The sequence below is a fragment of the Cololabis saira genome, chromosome 16 (assembly GCF_033807715.1).
Source record: "Cololabis saira isolate AMF1-May2022 chromosome 16, fColSai1.1, whole genome shotgun sequence".
Classification (NCBI taxonomy): Eukaryota; Metazoa; Chordata; class Actinopteri; order Beloniformes; family Belonidae; genus Cololabis; species Cololabis saira.
The window spans coordinates 19965105-19984980 of record NC_084602.1 but is presented as its reverse complement, the minus strand read 5'-3'; the positions used below and the strand labels follow the sequence as shown (position 1 = coordinate 19984980).

Sequence of the window (19876 nt, the reverse complement as noted above, 5' to 3'; positions counted from 1 at the left end):
GATGCCGTTGTCTGGGAATAAAGTCCCGTTTTACCAACCTCTGGAGTCGAGCCTCATCCTGCCACAACTTCAACATTAATCTCGACATTTTGAATTTTTTCTGAACATTTCAACTTTATTCACGAAATGTGGACTTTTTTCTCGAAATTGTACTTCAACATTAATCTCGACATTTCGACTTTTTTTCTCGAAATTGTACGTCAACATTATTATCGACATTTCGACTTTTTTCCTCAACATTTCAACTTTATTCACGAACTTTTGACTTTTTTCTCCACATTTTGACTTTTTTCTCGAAATTGTACTTCAACATCAATCTCAACATTTCGACTTTTCGAAGTGCACAGTGAAAAAAAAATCTTCCTCTAAAATATTATTTTTATTCTTCTCCTGCCCGGCCCTAATACTAAAAAACTAATCCACATAACACTCTTCCGTACTAATATTCTCCGGTACATTCAGGTGAAGTTGCCCCGCGCGTGTAAATTCCGAGCGGCTGTGAAGGCGTCTCGGCAGTACGCGCCGCGGCGGACAGCGAAGATGGCGGAGCTTCATGTCGAGGAGGAGCACGACTGGAGCGACTGGGCCCTGGACACCGCCGAGGACACCCTGATAGCCATGGAGACCCTGCTGGCCACGCTGCGAGCCTTCGAGGACGTGCTCAGGCAGCAAGACATCTCCGTAGCATCCTCCACGGAATACTGCGACAACTTCTGCCAGGTAATGTGCCTGCAGCCCCAGCGCTACGTTAGCCTGGTTAGCTCAGCCGGGATTGTTTTTTTTGTTGTTATTTTTTCTCCCCCTCGAAACCCGCAGGGTGAGGCTATCTGCAAATGCTGCTGACATGCTGGCCACACGGCCACGCTTTATTAGAACAGCAATTGCACATGTAATTCTCCGCATTTGTGCGTGCATCTCTCTCCACTAAAGTGGCCGCTGTCATTGAGCCAATTGCTGAATGATTCATAACTACTGGCTGGTTCAAAGTTATGCCACTTAAAATCCTTTCACTTTCTGAATCTGATCGCAGCAGAGCAGCTGAAGGCGTGTGTCGGATGTTTGTTTGTTTGCATGCACATGACATTGCTGGAGTTTGCATCCCTGCATGCATGTGGGGCGGGGCAGTCTGTGCATCCACATTTATGATGTACGCACTATGAGCTTCTCAAGAAGATACGCTTATCTTAAACCTGTCGAGTGGGAGCTGTATAGGAGCGTATTAGTGTCATGACTGACAGCAATGTGCATTTTTCACCTTGCATTTTGCTCAACAATCATTTTCAATAAAAGGATTTTAGGTTACAATGACATCACTAGTTCAATTTCTAAAACTGAGCGTAACATCTAAAAGTGACTGTTATCAATGCATTCATTGGTTTGGGATGATTCAAGCTCACTTGTTATTTTTATTTTTTTTATTATCCTTTATTTAACCAGGTAAGACTCATTGAGATTAAAAATCTCTTTTCCAAGAGCGACCTGGCCAAGAGGGCAGCATAAGTTACAACAGAAAACACAACAAAAAAAAACAAACAGCAATCACACACTGTAGTCAGGAACACAAATTACATACAACATAAACGGGTCCATATAATTTGAAAACTTTTTGGCACCATTTGAATTAAAAACAAGCACATTGCCCGAGAGAACTAGTTTCTCCTTTTAAAATTGATCGAAATTCCCCCAGAGTGATCAGTTCAGGTAATCTCAGATCGTTCTGTATGTCATTCCATGACCGGGGAGCAGCGTACCTGAAGGCTTTTTTCCCAAGTTCAGTGTTGGCTCTAGGAACGAACATGCGCAGAACGTCCTGTGAGCGTACGCTGTAAGGATTAGAGACTCTACGCATGTAAGAACATAAATAAGAGGGAACCAGCCCAAGAAGAGATTTATAAATGAACGCTAACCATCGAGAAAGTCTGCGGGCAGATAGAGATGGACAATTTGCAGTTGCATACAAAGTGCAGTGGTGGACAAGATTTCTACATCCTGTAATAAAACGTAGGGCACAGTGATATACAGTGTCCAGCTTTCTCAAATAAGTGACAGGTGCGTTCATAAACAGCAAGTCTCCATAATCCAGTAAAGGAACAAACGTGGTTGAAATTAAATATTTCCTAACGTGTAGGGAAAAACAAGATTTGTTTCTAAAGAAGAAACACAATTTCATCTCATCGTTATGGTAAATGATAATAAAAAAATTGTACATTCGTGTGCAAAGAAAGTAGACCCTCTTTCAGTACAAGAGTTTTACATATTGGGGACCAAAAAAAGTGCTCTTCTCCGGTTCTTAAAGTTGGGTATACACCCAATTTTAAGAACAGCCTCAGATGAAGATGACAACATGAGGAACCAAAATAAAAATGAAAGATCTCACAGTTACTCACACTTTCACTGTAAGATGAACTTGTAGTATAGGAGAGTATTCGTGTCATGACTGACAGCATTGTGCATTTCTCACGTTGCATTTTGCTTAACAATCATTTTCAATAAAAAGATTTTACAATGACATCACAAGTTCAATTTCTAAAACTGAGCGTAACATCTAAAAGTGACTGTTATAAATGCATTCATTGGTTTGGGATGATTAAAGCTCACTTGTTAAATGATAATGAATAGTAATAGGTTTTATTTATAGAGCTCTCTTCATTCGGGGAATTTCGGAGTGCTTACAATAGATGGATAGATAGTTCTTTATTGTCATTATAACTTATGTACAACGAAATTAAAAGTGCTCTCCAGTCAGCGCATCAAATAAAAAAATAAAATAACTGAAAAATAATCCAATAAAATGTAATTTAAAATATATATATATATATATATATATATATATATATATATATATATATATTAGGGCTGCACGATTCTGGACAAAATGAGAATCACGATTTTTTTGCTTAGAATTGAGATCACGATTCTCTCACGATTTTTTTCCAATATAAAATTTATTGCACTTATTACTTTAACTTTGCAACAGCTGAACAAAAATATAATAACAATAAACATCTCTTGTCTTCTTTACACAAACCTTTGAATAATTTAAACAATAATAACAATTTTGAACAATATTTGTTCCTCCCTGAGTTGAACACCCTTTCAGTAAGGGGACTTGTAACAGATCCTGTAGTTCTGAGGCAACAAATTATTCCTCTGGCTGCTTTTTGCTGTAACAGCTGACATTGAACATAAAAACAATAAACATCTCTCTTGTCTTTAAATAATTTTAACAATAACAATTTTAACAATATTTATGTGCAATATGTGTCAGGTGATGAGAAAGGTAGATGTTTCTCCAAATGTAATCCACAATCATTAACAAAATATAACAAACATGACAACATGATAGTTGACCATGACAGGACTACCTAGAACATAGGCCGTCTAGTCCTTTTTTTATGCAGCCATCTTTAAAAAAAAAAAAAAAAAAACCTTTTTTTTTTTTTTTTTTTTTTAAATCGTCGTCATTTGGAAATGAGATCGCGTTCAAGCATGAATCGAGATCGCGATTTTTTTTTAACGATTAATCGTGCAGCCCTAATATATATATTTTATACATCAGCATACGATCATTTTTGCACAAGATTAAAGCGAGTTAAAACGGGTACAGGAAAAGGTCAGTGTCAATAAAATTTAAAAACTCAGAGACTGAAAAGCAGCAAACAAACGCGCCAGGGTCTTCTCCTCTCTACTCTCCTTAACAGTTAAAAGCTTTCCTGAATAGGAAGGTTTTTAGGCCTGTTTTGAAATTGTCCAATCACTTGTTTTCTTTGTCTGATCTATAACCCAGACCTCTAAATAATCAATATTACAAAAAGGTAAAACAGCAGATTTACATCAGGGGAGAAAAATCCTTGGATTCTTTTTGTTTAAAAAATATATAAAAATGATTAAATAACAACAACAACAACAAAAACAGCACAACACTCAAATGATTAGTAAGATTGCCCCACCAGTGGTATTTCTGCTGTAACTCTGTATGCACTAAAAATTGACTGACCATTTGCATAGTAATTTATCGGCTTTGCATAAAAAATTGTGCATTCGTGTGCAAAAGAAAGTAGACCTTCTTTCAGTACAAGAGTTTTACATATTGGGGCCCAAAAAAAGTGCTCTTCTCTGGCCTCAGATGAAGATGACAACATGAGGAACCAAAATAAAAATGAAAGATCTCACAGTTACTTACACTTTCACTGTAAGAGGAACTTGTAGTCAAGCCTCTTTAACGGCAAAAACTGGATTGTACTTGAAAGTAATTCATTAGCCAGGTGCTCCTGATAGTAACTCTGTATTAGGTCAGGATCTTACAGTAAAGATGGGGCCCTGTTTGCTCAAATGTCTCTGGGGCTTTCTTCTACAGAACCCAGTTTTAATGTAGACTCTTTGGTTAGCTACAGTAGGGCTAATAACACAGTTAATCATACTATTTGGTTTTAACATGAACACTGGCACCAGGCGAGGAAGAAATCGCTTTGCAGTGTGTTCGGAGAGAGGAGAAATTATCAAAAAATACACATGGACTTTAAAATAGAAATGTGACTTGGTTTTTATGTTGATAAGAAGACAACCAGATGGGACTCAGTTCCAGTCAGAAGTAGTACAGTAGTAATTAGTACACTGGTGTAGGTCTCTGGGGTGGAGACTTTATTCTTGGCTTCCTTTGAGAGAGAGAGTACTAATTATTTAGAAATGATTGAATTAATTGAGGGGCTGTTTGGACACAGATTCTAAGTAGGGTGTTGGGTATTGCTTTTAAAGTAAACGTATACTACAGAAAGATATATATTTAACATAACCTCCCTAGAACCAGATTGTAAAAGGCAGATTCAGGGGTAAGATGTGCTGCACCAACAACTCCCCTCAGACCCAATCAAGAGCACCTCACCCCGGATAGTCAACTGGGATCAATCAAGTGTTGACCGACATGTCCTCTCAGAGGAGCCCCAACTCCCAATGCTCCTATCTGATAATTGCCTCCCATTTGATCTCGTTTGATCTTATAACCCCATGTACAGGTTGCATTCATAACTGGTTTCTCATCTCTTTTTCCTCTCTGGTTGGGGGGGTGCTTCTTCCTGTGTGCAGGCGCTGATGCACTATGCTGGGAGCAGGAACTCCATGGAGCATGGCCTGCCTCTTCTGGAGGTCTACTGCTTGTCCATAAACTGCTTTGCTGCAGCTCGATCGCACCTCACTGCAGAGTCTGACAGGGTGGCCCTTGTTTTGAAGAGACTAGCTTTGTGAGTATAGACGAATATTTTGATGTCTATACACTGTACATGATGCACGTAAGCATGAAAGTCTGTCAGAAACCAAATAAGCTGCTTTATCTGTGGTTTAATTGCTTGTTTAAATTAGATGAAAGAGTGACTATGCAGAATTTCATGTGCATCTATATGGATTTTAAGGTCATAAGTTCAGCTCTCAATTACTAATAATTTCCTGAAAGGCTGTTAGTTTTCAGTTTGCCTGATACCAGTACCACCAATACCACTGATCCAGACATTTCCTTTAGATGAAAACCATTAAATGCCAATAAATGTTGATTTTTATTGCACATTGAAATCAGTCACTCCCCTTTCCATTTACTTATCCTGAAAAGTAGAAGTATTAGAAGTATTGAAATGCTTTGTGTTGCTGTTGCTTGATTCTTCCTGGTGTTTCTCTATTGGGTGCATAAAACATACTTCACTATTTCTTTTCTTAGCAGAGGTATCTGTATATGTTAGGGCCTGTCTTGGCTTTTTACTGCTTGTTCTCTGGTTCTGGTTTGCTGCTTACCATTGGTGATTTTTCTTTTTTTTAAATTTCAGCACAGAATTGTCAGCCAGGATTTCACAGATGTATTCAAACTTAAACTTATATTAGTATGGGAAACCTCTGAAAACATTTATATTAATATAATGTAAGAAAACACATGCTCTGGTACAGAAGGCTGAAAGAAGGCACTAAAATCCTGGAGAGGATGCTTTGTGTGTTTGTCTGTACAAGGCTTAAGCTCCTGCTGCTGTTGTTGCAGCTTCACTTGCTGACATGTTGTATGTGTAGACAGACAGCTGGACTGATGTGAACTTGCAGGCTCTGTCTAGCCTATTCAAACCAGAGCTGCAGCTCTGGAGCAAGCAGCATATGATTTAGGTTTCTCTGTTTCGTACAGACGGCATAAATACTTTTTACTAACTTGGCATGCTTGTATTTTGAACATCTTTATTGGTTAAAAAAAAAAAAGAGGCCACTCACGGGGTTAGTTATCATTGGCATCTTGCCTTTGCTCTGGTGTGTTTTACACTCAAAGACCACCAAGTAAGAGAAATGTAAGATGGGGTGAAAGACAAGTTGTCCAATGTTGCTCTAGCAACAGATGAAACATTAGAAAGGTGCTGATTTATCTCAAGACCTTAGGTTGTTGAGGGAGAGGGCTCTCCTTTGCTGGATAGCCTCTTTAACAGTGTAAGACAGATCATAGGTCTCAATTAGAGATGTGGTGTAAACATTTAGTCAAATAAAATACAAAATAGTTACAATATAATAGCTTGGAAACATTAGTCATCTTAACCTGTGTCAACAGCAGATATTGTCCTATTTGAAGGCACACTGTTGATTGGTTCAATTAACTGCTAAAAGTGCTGTGCAATGGAGTTGAGAGAGAAAAAAGAGCCATCTAAAGAAAGTGGCTATGTTTACTATCACACGTTTCACACAGATTGTGGAAACTGCTAATTTAGGACTTTAGGAAGTGACAGAAGAAATGGACATCTGGAGGAAGAAGAAGAAGCCAGTAATGGAGAATAACTTGAAAGAATGTTCGGCACATATGTTGTTGATTCGGTCAGCTGGAAAAAGTCCAATATGAAGAAGTTCAAACTTGTCTACTGTATGACTTCCTTCTCGTTCTTGGATGCAGGGACGGTGAGACTGATCTAGTTGTCTATCCGAGCTGTGGGTCTAGCGTAACACAGCTTTGTGTATTAAAGACTGATTTAATGATACTTGGATGTGATTTATGAAGTACTGTCAGAAACATTTGGGACTTTTGCTAAAAATAACCCCCCGTCACAGGTAATTTACTGAAGAAACTGATACGTCTTTGATTGTGTCAATGAGGGTTTTATGATTTTACTTTACTTTAAGTATTGAGCCCTCACTTCACAGCTTTAATCACATCAGCGGCACTTAAACTTGATCGCAGGTGAAGGGAGTTGTTTGAGTCCCATCGGCTGAATAGTGAGTTTTCCACGTGATGTTTTACATCTGCCAACAGTTAAATTTGACTATATACAATTATTTCTAGTAGAGAGTGCCTTTGAAATATCTTATCACTGCTCATTTGATTTCATACAAGCCTTTCAACATGTTTGTTGTATGAAGAAGCAAGACATTAATTTTCTTTCACATCATAACAATCACAAATGACAACCTGATCAGAAAAAGAAGGGAATGATGTGAAAAATGGAAACATACAAAAAGTAATGCAGCAATTTCTATATTTCCTTTTGACTTTTCTTTTTTTGCAAATGGTATGAATCCAAGATATCTGTTTTTATTTTCCCTTGTCTGCATAAATGTATTTATTTACATACATTGGTTATTGGATTTTCAGGAGACATTATAAAAAAGGTACACATGGGAGGAGTTTGAGGTGAAAGAAAAACATTTAATTTTATTTAAAACAGGTGATGTCAACAGGTGATTGTAATGAAGATTTGGTACAAAGGGCACAAACGCGGTTTCCATGAAAGGAGAAAGGTTGGGCTGTAGACCTGAGGTCTGCTCCAACTGTCAGTTCCTTTAAATCAGGGTTAAAAACATTACTGTTTACTCAAGCGTACTCCTAAATTAAATACTTACCTGCTGTATTCTACTGCCCTTATTTTTAACAGCTTGTGCTTTTTATTATTTTACTTCTTTTCTTATCATCTTATTCTTAATTTTTTCAATCTTATTTGTTATTTACTGTCTAATTATGTCTTGCCGCTTTTAATGTCAATGTAAAGCTTTAATTACCTTGTGTTGAATTGTGCTATATAAATAAACTTGCCTTGCCTTGGGCATCACCATGATCTCCAGACTCGGATGGAGCGGCATCAAAAACCATAATTCATCCAGTTGATATAATCATATGGGCAAAGGATGACTTTAGGAAACTGTTGTCAAACCGCACAGAGCTACATTTATAAATGCCTAAAATGTTACTAAAAAGGAATCCTGATGTTAACATTGTCCAGAGCTGATGCTGATGTTGCTGGGCATAAAGGGGCATTTTGGGTGAAACATCACACATTGGAAATATGTTGTGGTCAGACTAATCCGTATTCCACAGCGTTATCTGCAACAAGTCAGGAAGCCAGGCTCTGTGACGATAAGGAGTCATATCAATGTCCTTGGCAAACCTCATTGACACTTATGTGATGTCTACATTAATGCAGAGGACAACATTGAGATTATATTGTAACGCATACACCAGTGGGCACCTTCAAGATGATTTTCCATCAACATTCATGATTTTATCTTTTCAAAAACACATGGCAAAACCAAATTTTGCACAGATTACAGAAGTATAGCTGAGGAAGAAGAGGGTATGAATACCTGCGTTGTCTGAGCATTCCTGAACTGTCCCCGATAGAGAATATGTGGAGGATTTTGAAAGGAAAATAGGACAGCGATGACCTAGTACTGTTGCACGCCTTAAAATGTGTTTGCTGGAAGAATAAAACAAAATAGAAACTGAAAGACTCATAATGACAGTTTTGTCAATGCTAGAAAGCATTTTAAGTGTTTTGAAAACTTGTTCTTTAAGTGTTACTGCCCTTCATTTATTTGTTTGACTTAAAATGCAAACATTAAAGGGGACCTATTATGGAAAAACACGTTTTCTCTTGCTTTAACATATATAAAGTGGTCTCCCCTCAGCCTGCCAACTCAGAGAAGGAGGAAAGCAACCAAATTCTGCAGTGTCTGTACAGCCGCCCGGATGAGCCATCCAGTGTGATGTGGCTTCTACGAGCCGTTCAGATTCTGCTCCTGTCGTTACGTAACGATGGGAGCGATGCGTGAAACCACGCCAACAACTAACTCTGGCCGGAACAACAACAACTCCGGCTGGAGCTTCCGCCATTTTTTCGTAGCGGTGTATCGCGTCATTCGCGTCATCGTGTCAGGCAGCCAATCAGCACAGTGCCTCATTATCATAGCCGCCGCCAACTCAGAATCCCTCATAGATAAGGAGGTTAGAGACTGGGAAGATAAAGACATGGCTCAGAGGCTGAATTTCTAATTTATTTAGCAAAAACAATCAAAAGCTTGTATTTAAGACAGTCAAGGCCTGTTTAAAATAGGTATTAGATGCCATAATAGGTCCCCTTTAATGTAGAGTAAACAAATGAACATTAATCAGAACAAATATGAATGTCCAACTTTGTTTCTGATTTGGGGTTGTACATGTACAGAAATATAAAGGGTTTTAAATTTCTTTGATTAAGGTACAGTGTTATTTGGACTGAAATGTGACGCTGTTGTAGCAGTTGTGAAGTTTGATCGTAGTTATACTTCTTGTGTCTTTATTCTTGCAGGAGCTGTTTTGAACTGTTACTGTCGGTGCCTGAGAATGAAATCCCATATGAAGCCTGGGTTCAGTTCAACCACTCTGTTCAGGTAGGGGACCTTGTATAAACACCGTCAGCTGACAGGCTACCGATGCAAATCACACGGAGTGTGTTGTTTCTGCTTCGTGACTCCATTGTCGATGGTACCATTGTACCCGGTGTTTCTTGTTTCTTTTCCCAAGGCAACCTAAGTACAGATTTCAAACTCCACTCACATGTAGGATGAATGCGTCTCTGTCACGACAGTTTTGCCTGACGTGATGATAATTAGTCAATGCTGCCTCTATTGGAGTGTGTTTCTGCTGCGGGAAATGGAATCAAAAGTGAGTCTGTGTGAGCTGACTCTTGCAATACACACTAAATTATTCAGGACTCAAGAAATCACTTAACTCAACAAACTAGAGACAATCTTAAGATGGGATGGGGCTGAGCATCAACACCTATCAACATGTAAGTTCTGGTTCATGGGCCCCAAGCACACAAGCGTGGCGTCAGAAGTGTCCTGGAGCCCTGCTTTGGTTTTGCTTTCATCTAAATCTGTCTGGATCTTGTCAACCTAAACGAGGTATAAATGTGTTGAAGTACTCAAAATAGCCTTTTTGGTAGTAGACTACTGTAAAAACTCTGGTATCTGTGTTGTGACCATTAGTTGAAAATGTGTGGTGTGGTTCAGTCAACAGAGAACTTGTTTCTATGTATCATATCTGTTAAATGGTTTGTGCGTCAGAAATTTGAGAGCAGGAGCCTCAAGCTGATAGATGAAGCTGTTCATCCCTTATTGAGTCTAAAGGCTGAGGCAGCTATAAATGGAGACACATGGTTGTGTTATGCTGGAAATTTTGAGTTTGTCTCTTCAAACACTCAAATATGTACCTTCAAACAAAGAAAATTGTTGAAAATGTTTACAATATGTTACCTGTAAGACTTAATTTCCTGTGGAAATTGCAGGTATGGTTGACCAGTACAATTAATGTACCCAAGTTCAACAGTTGTGGTGTCACAGTCAGTTGTCTCATATTTTGATAACTTTTGCACTAGGATTGGGCAATTAACCGCAAATGCGAGTAATTATATGTAGCGCATGTTTCTCAGACCCAGCAACAAAGTGCTTTACAACAAAAACATAACAACTAGAGCATGATTTAACCATAACACGCGATAGATAGGGGATGGAAAAAAAAAAAGAAAATCGAGGTAAAATGTTAAATTGTTGTTGATCTGAGGTCACAATCCCCCGGCTCTACTATGTACTAGCTGTTGCAATATAGCTATATACAACATAAACAAGCCCAAAGTGTTGACTATGCTTAGAGTCCAGTTAGGATTTACATTGTTTGATGCCACCTCAGTAAGAAAACTTGTAGCTTTTCTCAGGAAAGGACAAATACTTGCAGAGCAACAGCTTGTCAGTTGCAGATGGTGCACCAGGTTGATGAGTTGGTGCTTCCTGGGCAACAAGTGGTGGTTGGGTAGAGGAGATAAATTATTAAGTTGAAATAATTTATACTGTAAGTCATTGCCACATGATAGAAGCTGAAAAGCCTCACTGTTGTTTTGAACAATAATACAGCTTGCGGTCACTTCAAATATACGTTTTTAGATGAGACAGGAGACATTGTTATTTTTTTCTTTATTGCAGGTTGCCCATGATAATTTACTACAGTATGGAAGCACAGACCTCCAAGCTTTACTGCAGATCACAGGAGAGGGTGGAGCGTGGAGCAACCCGGTCCTTACCGCTCTCCTCACCGGTCTGCAAACAAACGCAGAGGAAGGTGGGCATCTCGTTACTTTGTTGGTGTTCTTTTTTATTTACATTTTTTAGAATGACTGCTACCTGGACCATCCTCTATATATGGCTTGTTTTTTTTTGTTTTTTTTTTCCAGTTTTTTATTTATTTTTTCTTCTGTCTTTTAGTTGATGCATACATAAACTTGGAGGGCGAGGGCTTCATGGAGATGCGAGTTAAGCATCTGGAGAAGAATGGTGAATTGGCCAAAGCTGTGGTGTTGGCCAAAGCTTGCACTGAATGCAGCTTCATTCCCAACCAAGCCATGTTTCGTCAAACATTCGTCTCTCTGCTTTGTCACCTGCTGCCCAGTGAAGAAGCCATAATGGAGGTATGACAATTCATGCATGTGTGCGTTTCTTTAATATATACCTAAACAACCAACAACAGTTCTGATTTTTAAAGGTGAATTACACTTATTAAATCAGATGTAGCATGTCAAGAATTCCACCATAGAGATGGGAGAAGACACAGTACCAGTCAAAGTTTTGACTAACCACTTTACTCAAAATTGAGGCAAATAAAAAAAGTTTCTGTGGATGTTTCTAAGATGTGTTTTTATGGATCGAAGCGGACTGCGCCTCTCTGAGAGCTTTCACAGGATAGACAGATCCGCTTCTATTCTTCAATGAACATGGACCTATTTATAGTTTATCTGGACTGTCTCCTCACAGAGAGCCCCAAATTCTCATGCAAATATGACGCTTGAGCTTTTTTAGCTTTTGGTTGAAAACCTTCAGCCCTTAAGCTTATGCAAAATGAGAAATCTGTGTGCTTTGTGGCCTATTTTCATATTTATCTCATGCTCTTTAGTCCTCTTATTTTTTTAAAGAAAAGATTGAATGCAAATCAATATTATTAACTAATTATTAACAACTGAAATAGAATATTCTGTTACAGTAGTTAGTTACTGACTATGCTTTTAGGGGCACAGTGGTGCAGATAATGTGAGCTTCCCTCACAAAAACATGCAGCAGTCCTGGGCTATACATGCCCCCTCTGGCCAGATGGGGTGGGGAGGATCTGACTGGAATAACGTGATCCTTCCGCGCTTCCACGCGCTACGTCCTGCCAGAGAAACCCCACCCTGTCTGGTGAAAAGAAGTGACCCGCTCACTCCTCAAGTAAGGAGGAGACTTGAGCTCAGTGCAGGGGCCGGGGCCGGGGTTGGCAGAGGGAGCAATGCCCAGGACTGATTTAGGTAGGACCAGTGGGTGAAAAAATGGGAAAAAGAAACTAAAATATAAATATAATATAAAAATATTGAGAAAAAAAAAAGGAGAAGCTACCTTTGCTGCTTAATTTAACTCTGAATCCAGCGTGAGGGTGTTTGTAATGTCAGTGGCTTTTCTGGTCGTAAATCAGGTGAGTCATGAATAATTAAGGTGTTTTTTCTTTGTATACAGCAGCAATACAGGTGTTTGTGTTACTTAAGAAAATGCTTACTGTACTTCAGGACAATTGAGTAACCTTTTTAGGGAAGAATAATAATAATAATAATAATAATACATTTTATTTATATAGCGCTTTTCAGGGCACTCAAAGACGCTTTACATTAAAACAAAACACATAATACAAGTTACAATTACACAGGACAGTACATAAGGACACAACATGAGACAGGACATTAATCACACATTAAGAAAATCTCTTCCGAAAAGAGCTGTATGTTTTTGAAATAAATTGTAATGCATCTACTTTATGTGCATTTTAAACTATGGAGATCCAAAATGGGTGCAAACAACTCCTTGGAAATTATTTTGGCATTCAGTTTCACACAGTCCAGCTTGTGTTGTGTGATTGATATAAAATTGTATGGACACAAACATACTTTTTTAATATTCATCGACACTGGATCATTGCAACTTTGCCTTGCTGCATTAATGTTCATATTTCAACAAAAAAAAAGTCTTTGGTTTTCCATATCAGATATAAAACTGTGTATAGAAGTGTTTACTGTGGTATTTTCCATTACATTGCTGTTCTTTCTCCTCTCAGATATCCAGACTGGACTGTAAGGATGTACTGGAAATCACATGTACTTTGGAGTCAGAGGGCGAGGAAAATACAGCTTTTATTCTGTGCACAACGTTCCTGACACAGCAGCTGCAACAGCAGAGTCTTTATTCCTCCTGGTGAGTAGCTTGGGCTGCATGTAGGAGTGCTGATAGATATTAATTTGAAATGTGTATAAATCATGTGTGTTGGTTTCCGTTGTTTTTGTGTGATCATGTTTGAGGATTTTTTTTGTCTTGTTTTTCCTTGTCTCTCAAAGGGATTTGATTCTGTTGTGGAGTAAGCTTCAGAAGAGGCTGGACCCGTCATTGGTGTCTCTTTTGGAGCGTTGCCTTCAGCTTGGTGCCATTGCCAAAACAGTCCAACATTTGCTTTACCTGGTCCGTGTGATTTACACGGAGGTGAGTGGAAACGGCACATTTAATATTTATATACAAAAGTTATTTGCTGATTTGTTTTTTGCAACACACTACACTACTCTTCTTTTTCTGTTGTGGAGGAAGGGACGGCCTTTTATTTGCATAATTTGTCTCTGCAAGCACTGTTTAATGGTAATATCACTTCTCTTTTTAGGCAGAGGAACTTGGAATACCTGCTTCAGTAGAACTTTGTGTGAAAGCCCTTCAACTTCCAAAGCAGGATGACTCCGAAACGAGAATATCTGTCTGTAAGATGATGTCCTGCCTTCTTCCAAATGATCTTGAGGTGTTGCGTGCCTGTCAACTCACCGAGTTCCTGCTTGGCCCCGGGCAGGAAGCCTTCACTTGTCTTGAAGAACTTTACTCACGCCCTGATCAAAAGAATGACCAGGAAAGTGAGGTTATTCCCAACTCACTCAGATGCGAGTTGCTCCTGGCACTGAAAGCATACTGGCCTTTTGACCCGGAATTCTGGGACTGGAAAACTCTTAAGTATCACTGCGTCTCCCTTCTGGGGTTAAGGCCTGAGTCAGAGGGGGAAGAGGAAGAAGAGGAGGAAGTAGACAACCAAGCAAAGGTTAAGCAACAGGAGTTACAGGGAACTACCATTAGAGTAAAGCCTGAACCCCACAGCAGAATCAACGGAGGTCTTGATGGTTGTGAGTGGAAGGATAAAAAACCGTCTATTAATTCCACAGAAGTCAAATCAGATCCTGAGAAAAAGAAGCAAAAGTTATACTGTAAGATTTGTAAGAGGTCAGTCTCTGATGCTCAAATCATTCACCACTCCAAAAGACACGCACAGGACAACAATCACCGCTGCCCCGTCTGCTTGGAAAAGTTTAAGAGCAGGAAGGACCTCGTTCCTCACATGAAATCACACCTTCAGAGCAAAATAAATTCTCAGAACAATGTAAAGAGCGAAGAAGTGCAGAAGCAAATAGACGAGGATGACGACATTGAACCCGGCGAGATCCCCATCGACCCCTCGTTGATGCTGTATTACAAATCCACACACGACCCCGATGTGCTGCACCACATCGTGGAGCAGGCCAAAACTGTGAAAGAGAAGCATGCAGACGACGACGAGCATGTAACGTTCGATTACATCTACCAACACTTCAAACTGCAGAACCGGGATGTGTATCCGTGTCCCGGAACCGGATGCACGCGGGTATTTAAACATTCCAAGTACCTGTATGTTCACTTAAAGTCGGAACACAAGGGGGACGAGAATGTCAAGTATTTTCATCAGATAAGAGACAAGCGGGAGAAGTGTGTGTTTTGTAGACGTCATTTCGTCTCGGCTTACCATCACCGCAAACATAGAAGAGCTCACTATGGTGATCAGCCGTACATGTGTATGATTATAGGCTGCGGCGGACAGTTCAGGACATCCAACGAACTAGTGACACACAAGCAGACCCATGGCTATCAGCTGAACTATCAGTGTGAGCTGAAAGGCTGTTACGTAACTTACTCCGACTTGGGTCAGATATATCACCATGAAGCGCAGCATTTCAGAGATGCAGCTTTTACCTGCACTAGCAATGAATGTAGGAAGTTCTACCTGTCCAAACAGGATTTCATTAAACATTTGTCCACTCACAACATCACTTTCACAGAAGATGACTTTGAGGCTCAGAGGAAGGCAAAGCGGAAACGCTTTAAGGCTGTTTGTGAAGCAACAGTGCGCGTTAATAAGTCCGTTGAACCAACAGACGCTGTAAATGGAGACGTCCTGAACTCCTCACCAGTGAGTTGTGCCTCCTCTTTGCAAGAATCTGACGTCAATGAGCCCAAGCCAACTATGACTCTGGTGGCTGTGTGCTTCGACGGAAGCAAGTTTACATGTGGCTTTGAGAAATGTGGAATGACCTTTTCCAGAGCCAGAGATGTGCAGAGGCATCTGAAATGTGCTCACCCAGAACATCTAAAACTAGAGAACAAGGAACACAAACATGACAAAGAGCAGGGTTCAAAGTCCAAAGGGGTGAAGACCGAACCTGACACCGAAAGTGCAGAAAACGGAAAACATGAGCTTCCAACTCCATGTCAGTCAGCGGAGGCTGGCAAAGAGAAAAAGACGTTCTCTAATCCAAAAAGCAAAGACACGCACTCTTTAAGCCTTAATACAAAAAATGATGCGCTGAAAGAAATTCTTATTGGTCTGAGTAAACTGAGCTTGAACTGCTCATCGTCTCACAGCTTGCCGACTGAGCCCGCAGACTCCAAACTAAACTCAAACACAGCGCAAATGTCTCTTCATCAAGCAATCATTGCAAAGCCTCCTTTTGTCTTGCTCAAGAAGAGACCAAACTTATCTGAGGAACAGGCAAAAGTAAAAAAGGAACAAGCATCAGTAACAAATGAGGACAGCGATTTGGAATCGTCATTAGCCAGTGCTAAGCCGTACATCTGTGGGGTGAAAGGATGTGGCTTCAGGACTGCTCAGAGTTACAACCTACTGCGCCACTACAACACAAAACATGGCTGCAGCGTTGAACAGGCCAGGAAGCTGGCCTCTGTTAAACCTTACGTGTGCCACCTTTGTTCAAAGAGTCACAGAGAAAAGCACGTATTGAAGGCCCACTATATTAAAACCCATAACTTGAGTGAGACTTTTGTCGACAAAATGAGCTGCAAATCCGTACCTTTCAAGGGAAGCGACGGGCCTGTGACTCCAGTTAAACCAAAATCAGAGCCCTTGACGAACCACGGTCCAAAAGTGAAGAAAGAGACCCCTAAGGCGCCACGCCAGCAAGAGCCAACAAACTCTGCCACGATTAGAGAAAATGGACAAAACTTGAACAATCACCCCCCGTCTAATGAGGACGCAGAAAATGGAGAGGAAGATGACGAGCAAAAAACTGAAAGTGAGGATGCAACCACACAACAGGTCAGAACAACGAGACGTTTAGTAGCCAAAAGCAATATGTGCTATTTTGTGGACAAATTTAGTAAACCCTTTCATTGTGTGGTGAAGAATTGTGAGGCCGCTTTTTCCACTCAAGGAAGCCTTGTCCGCCACCTACAGTGTGTACATCGTTACAATCGCTCTCAGCTCCTGTTGGACAAAGACAACGATCTACAGCGCAGTTCAGAAATGAGAAAAGAAACGGCAAAAAAAAGACCTGTCCCAAACTCAGATGAACCTCAGCCCCGATTCAAATGTCACTTTGGTAACTGCAGCGCCTCCTACCACCTCAGGAGCAGCTTAGTGCGTCACACTCGCGAATGGCACTCTCAGTCTCCCGAACTAATAAGGTGCAAGTATGATGGCTGCACAAGAGTGTTCAGCCATGATGCTGCGCTAAAAAAACACACGCTATACAGTCACTGTGAGTACTACGATTCACTGGTGGTACGACTACAAAGCACCCACAAAAAGTCAATTACTGGATGCCAAAAAAAGCTCATAGTGACACCACAGAGCCCTCATAAAGAAGACTCTAGTTCACCAATCACACACAACAAGAGGTCAAATCCAGAGCCTGACGCGAGTCACGCAACGGCCCAGAAGAAGAAACCGTGTGACGACAGCATGGAAAAAAAGAATGTGTCAGGAGACAGAAGGAAGTCCAAAAGAATTGGAATGAGCAGTTATGTTTTTAGATCTCATGAAGAAGCACTACAAATGTGTCAAGACCGCTGCTTGCGCGTGGCCTACCCGTGCATGGTTCAGGACTGCGACTCTGTCGTCACGTACTTGAACAGTGTAATCCGTCACTACGTGAGGGTGCACTCTATGGCTCGAAACGATATTTATAAAAATGTAAATAAGCTTATTTTCACTGCTGAGAAGCTTGAGGAACTGATTCAAAGGAAGTCGGCCAGGCCACGTGTTATCAAAGCAGGCACTCCTAATGGGGTGCACAAAGTAGAGTACCAATCCGAAGAGGAAGAGGCCGAGGAAGAGGCAGAGGAAGAGGCAGAGGAAGAGGCAGAGGAAGAGGAAGAGGAAAAGCCTGCGACCATGAGCTTGAAGACGGTCGATGCTGAAACACAAGAAGAAAAGCAAGATCCAGAAGACGTCCCTGAGGAACAAAAGGAAGAACTTCCACCCCTTGAGAGAAATGGGGACCTTGTTGTTGCAGATGAGGGGCTTAAGGACGAAGCGAGCACAGGTGGGCCTGCCGAGGATCCACCTGCAGCGCCGCAGAACGCCCCAAAACAGGAGGAGAGGTTAAGCTTGGATCAAATCAAACCACTTCTTCGTCCACTAACCGTTGACCTCTCCACACCGTGCCCATTGCTTTTTACTACTGAGGAGGGCTTCCAAGATGCACCGAGCAACAAGGACTATGGTAAAATGGTTAACGGGTCAATCACATTGAACTCTCCTGCTCGTCAGCCGCTGAAACGCAAAAACGAACTACCCGAACAGCCTTCAAACTTAAAAGAAACCCGGAGTGATAGTCCTCCGCCATGCTCTTTTGACATCACTGCCTATAAGCCAATGGGCTTCGAGTCGTCATTTCTGAAGTTTATACAAGACACCACTCCAAAAGACAAAAGCGCAAGAGAAAAACGACGGGAAGCATTAAGACGCGGCTGCTCCGTCAAGGAGAACAAAGAGCTGGGAGTCTGTCTCACCCGCTGCAGACGCTCTCATTCCCTACTGGTGAAGTCCCACGGGACGACTGAAGACTTCACGTCCATACAAAACTTGAAGTCCATCCTGGACAAAGCCCTGGCGGGGTGTGGGGACCTGGCCATTAAGCAGCTTCAGTACCTCAGACCGGTGGTGGTCCTGGGGAAACCCGTGTGCACCACCACCATGCCTGACCTCTTCCCATCAGACACCAAGAGCAAACCTCTTCTTGGAAGTTAGTTGAACTTGGCACCTTTAACGTTGATATATTACTTTACATTTTCACAAGCAATGTATCAGTATTTTTATTTCTTCCAAAACTGAAGATATGTTTGGTTATTGGGGATTTCTTCTTGTTTGTTTCAAAGTTGCCAAACACGTTTTGTAGAAATAAGCATAAATAGGGGGGGGGGACTCAACAGTGCACATAAGATCCAGTTTGACTGTATTTTGTCAATGATTCTGAGAGCAATCGGATTGCGCCTGATATTCATTAAACCATAATCATAAGTGTATATACTATAGCCTCCAAGATAAATGTACAGCTTTCCAGATTGTTAGAAATGGTCAGTAGCGAATTGCAAAGCCTTTTCACTTTTGTGAAAATGTGACAAAGTATTTCCTTACTTTAAAGTTCTCAAGGAAAATTATTGGTTATTTTTCACCTCAGTTTATATATCAGTGTTTGGCTGCAGTGGAGATGTTGGGAGACATGTATGTAACACTTTCTAATAAAGTAAGTGTGGAAATTAATTTTAAAGCCTTGACTGAATGATATAAGTGTCCACTATTTGTTTTCCAGATTCCATAAAGACATATTTAAGTGGTATCTTTAGAGTTGTTATTGTAATAATCACTATGTGTCAGCAAGTTAAATAGATTTGACTTGTCTCAGATTACACCCTTCAATCCATAAAGAAAGCTAAGCGCTCTAAACACCTTTTTTAATTCTGTGAAATCTGGATTTGCTGGCCAGGCAAAGTGGATTGTTGCTCCAGCAATCTGAAACGAACGAGATGCAACTGGTACCTTTACGATGATGTATTTCAGTTTCATTTAAAAAAAAGTCTAATATCAATTATAATGGATGTAGTGCATCTTCCACATAAATCACACTTTCAGACCAGCATGAGAGTTGAACATGAGACAGAGGCTGAAAGGAGAAGGTTGGACAGTGAAGAACAAGGGAATATAAAACAAGTATTAATAAACCTGGAGAATGCAAACCAGTGAATACAAATTCAAAACAAACACAAAAGAGATCAAGATGGGTGGATTTTAAATTGAATGCATTGTCAACAGCCACGTACAGAACATTAATGAAAAGATTAATATCTTTTATTGCATAAGCTTATTTCTTTGCTGAAAGATTTGGGTGTCTTGTTTTAGTCTATCAAGAAAGAGGGCATTTTTGCATAGATATCCACACATGTAAAGCACGGCATCTATTATAATGAA

General features: G+C 40.4%; 1 protein-coding gene across 1 annotated transcript; it reads left to right on the top strand.

Moving 5' to 3' along the window:
• The first annotated feature begins 526 nt into the window (after positions 1-526).
• On the top strand, positions 527-19171 carry rlf (RLF zinc finger). Its single transcript, XM_061742925.1, has 8 exons — positions 527-720; positions 5083-5237; positions 9567-9648; positions 11239-11374; positions 11518-11720; positions 13388-13524; positions 13665-13806; positions 13979-19171. Exons 1-8 carry the CDS (start codon positions 541-543, stop codon positions 18656-18658), a joined length of 5715 nt encoding a protein of 1904 aa, XP_061598909.1. The 5' UTR covers positions 527-540; the 3' UTR covers positions 18659-19171.
• Positions 19172-19876: the final 705 nt, after the last annotated feature.

Excerpts from the sequence above, each read along its gene's own strand:
- rlf (XM_061742925.1), top strand. The coding sequence starts at position 541 with ATGGCGGAGCTTCATGTCGAGGAGGAGCACGACTGGAGCGACTGGGCC. Across the intron at positions 9,649-11,238 it reads AGTTCAACCACTCTGTTCAG|GTTGCCCATGATAATTTACT; the intron begins GTAGGGGACCTT and ends TCTTTATTGCAG. Across the intron at positions 11,721-13,387 it reads GTGAAGAAGCCATAATGGAG|ATATCCAGACTGGACTGTAA; the intron begins GTATGACAATTC and ends TTCTCCTCTCAG.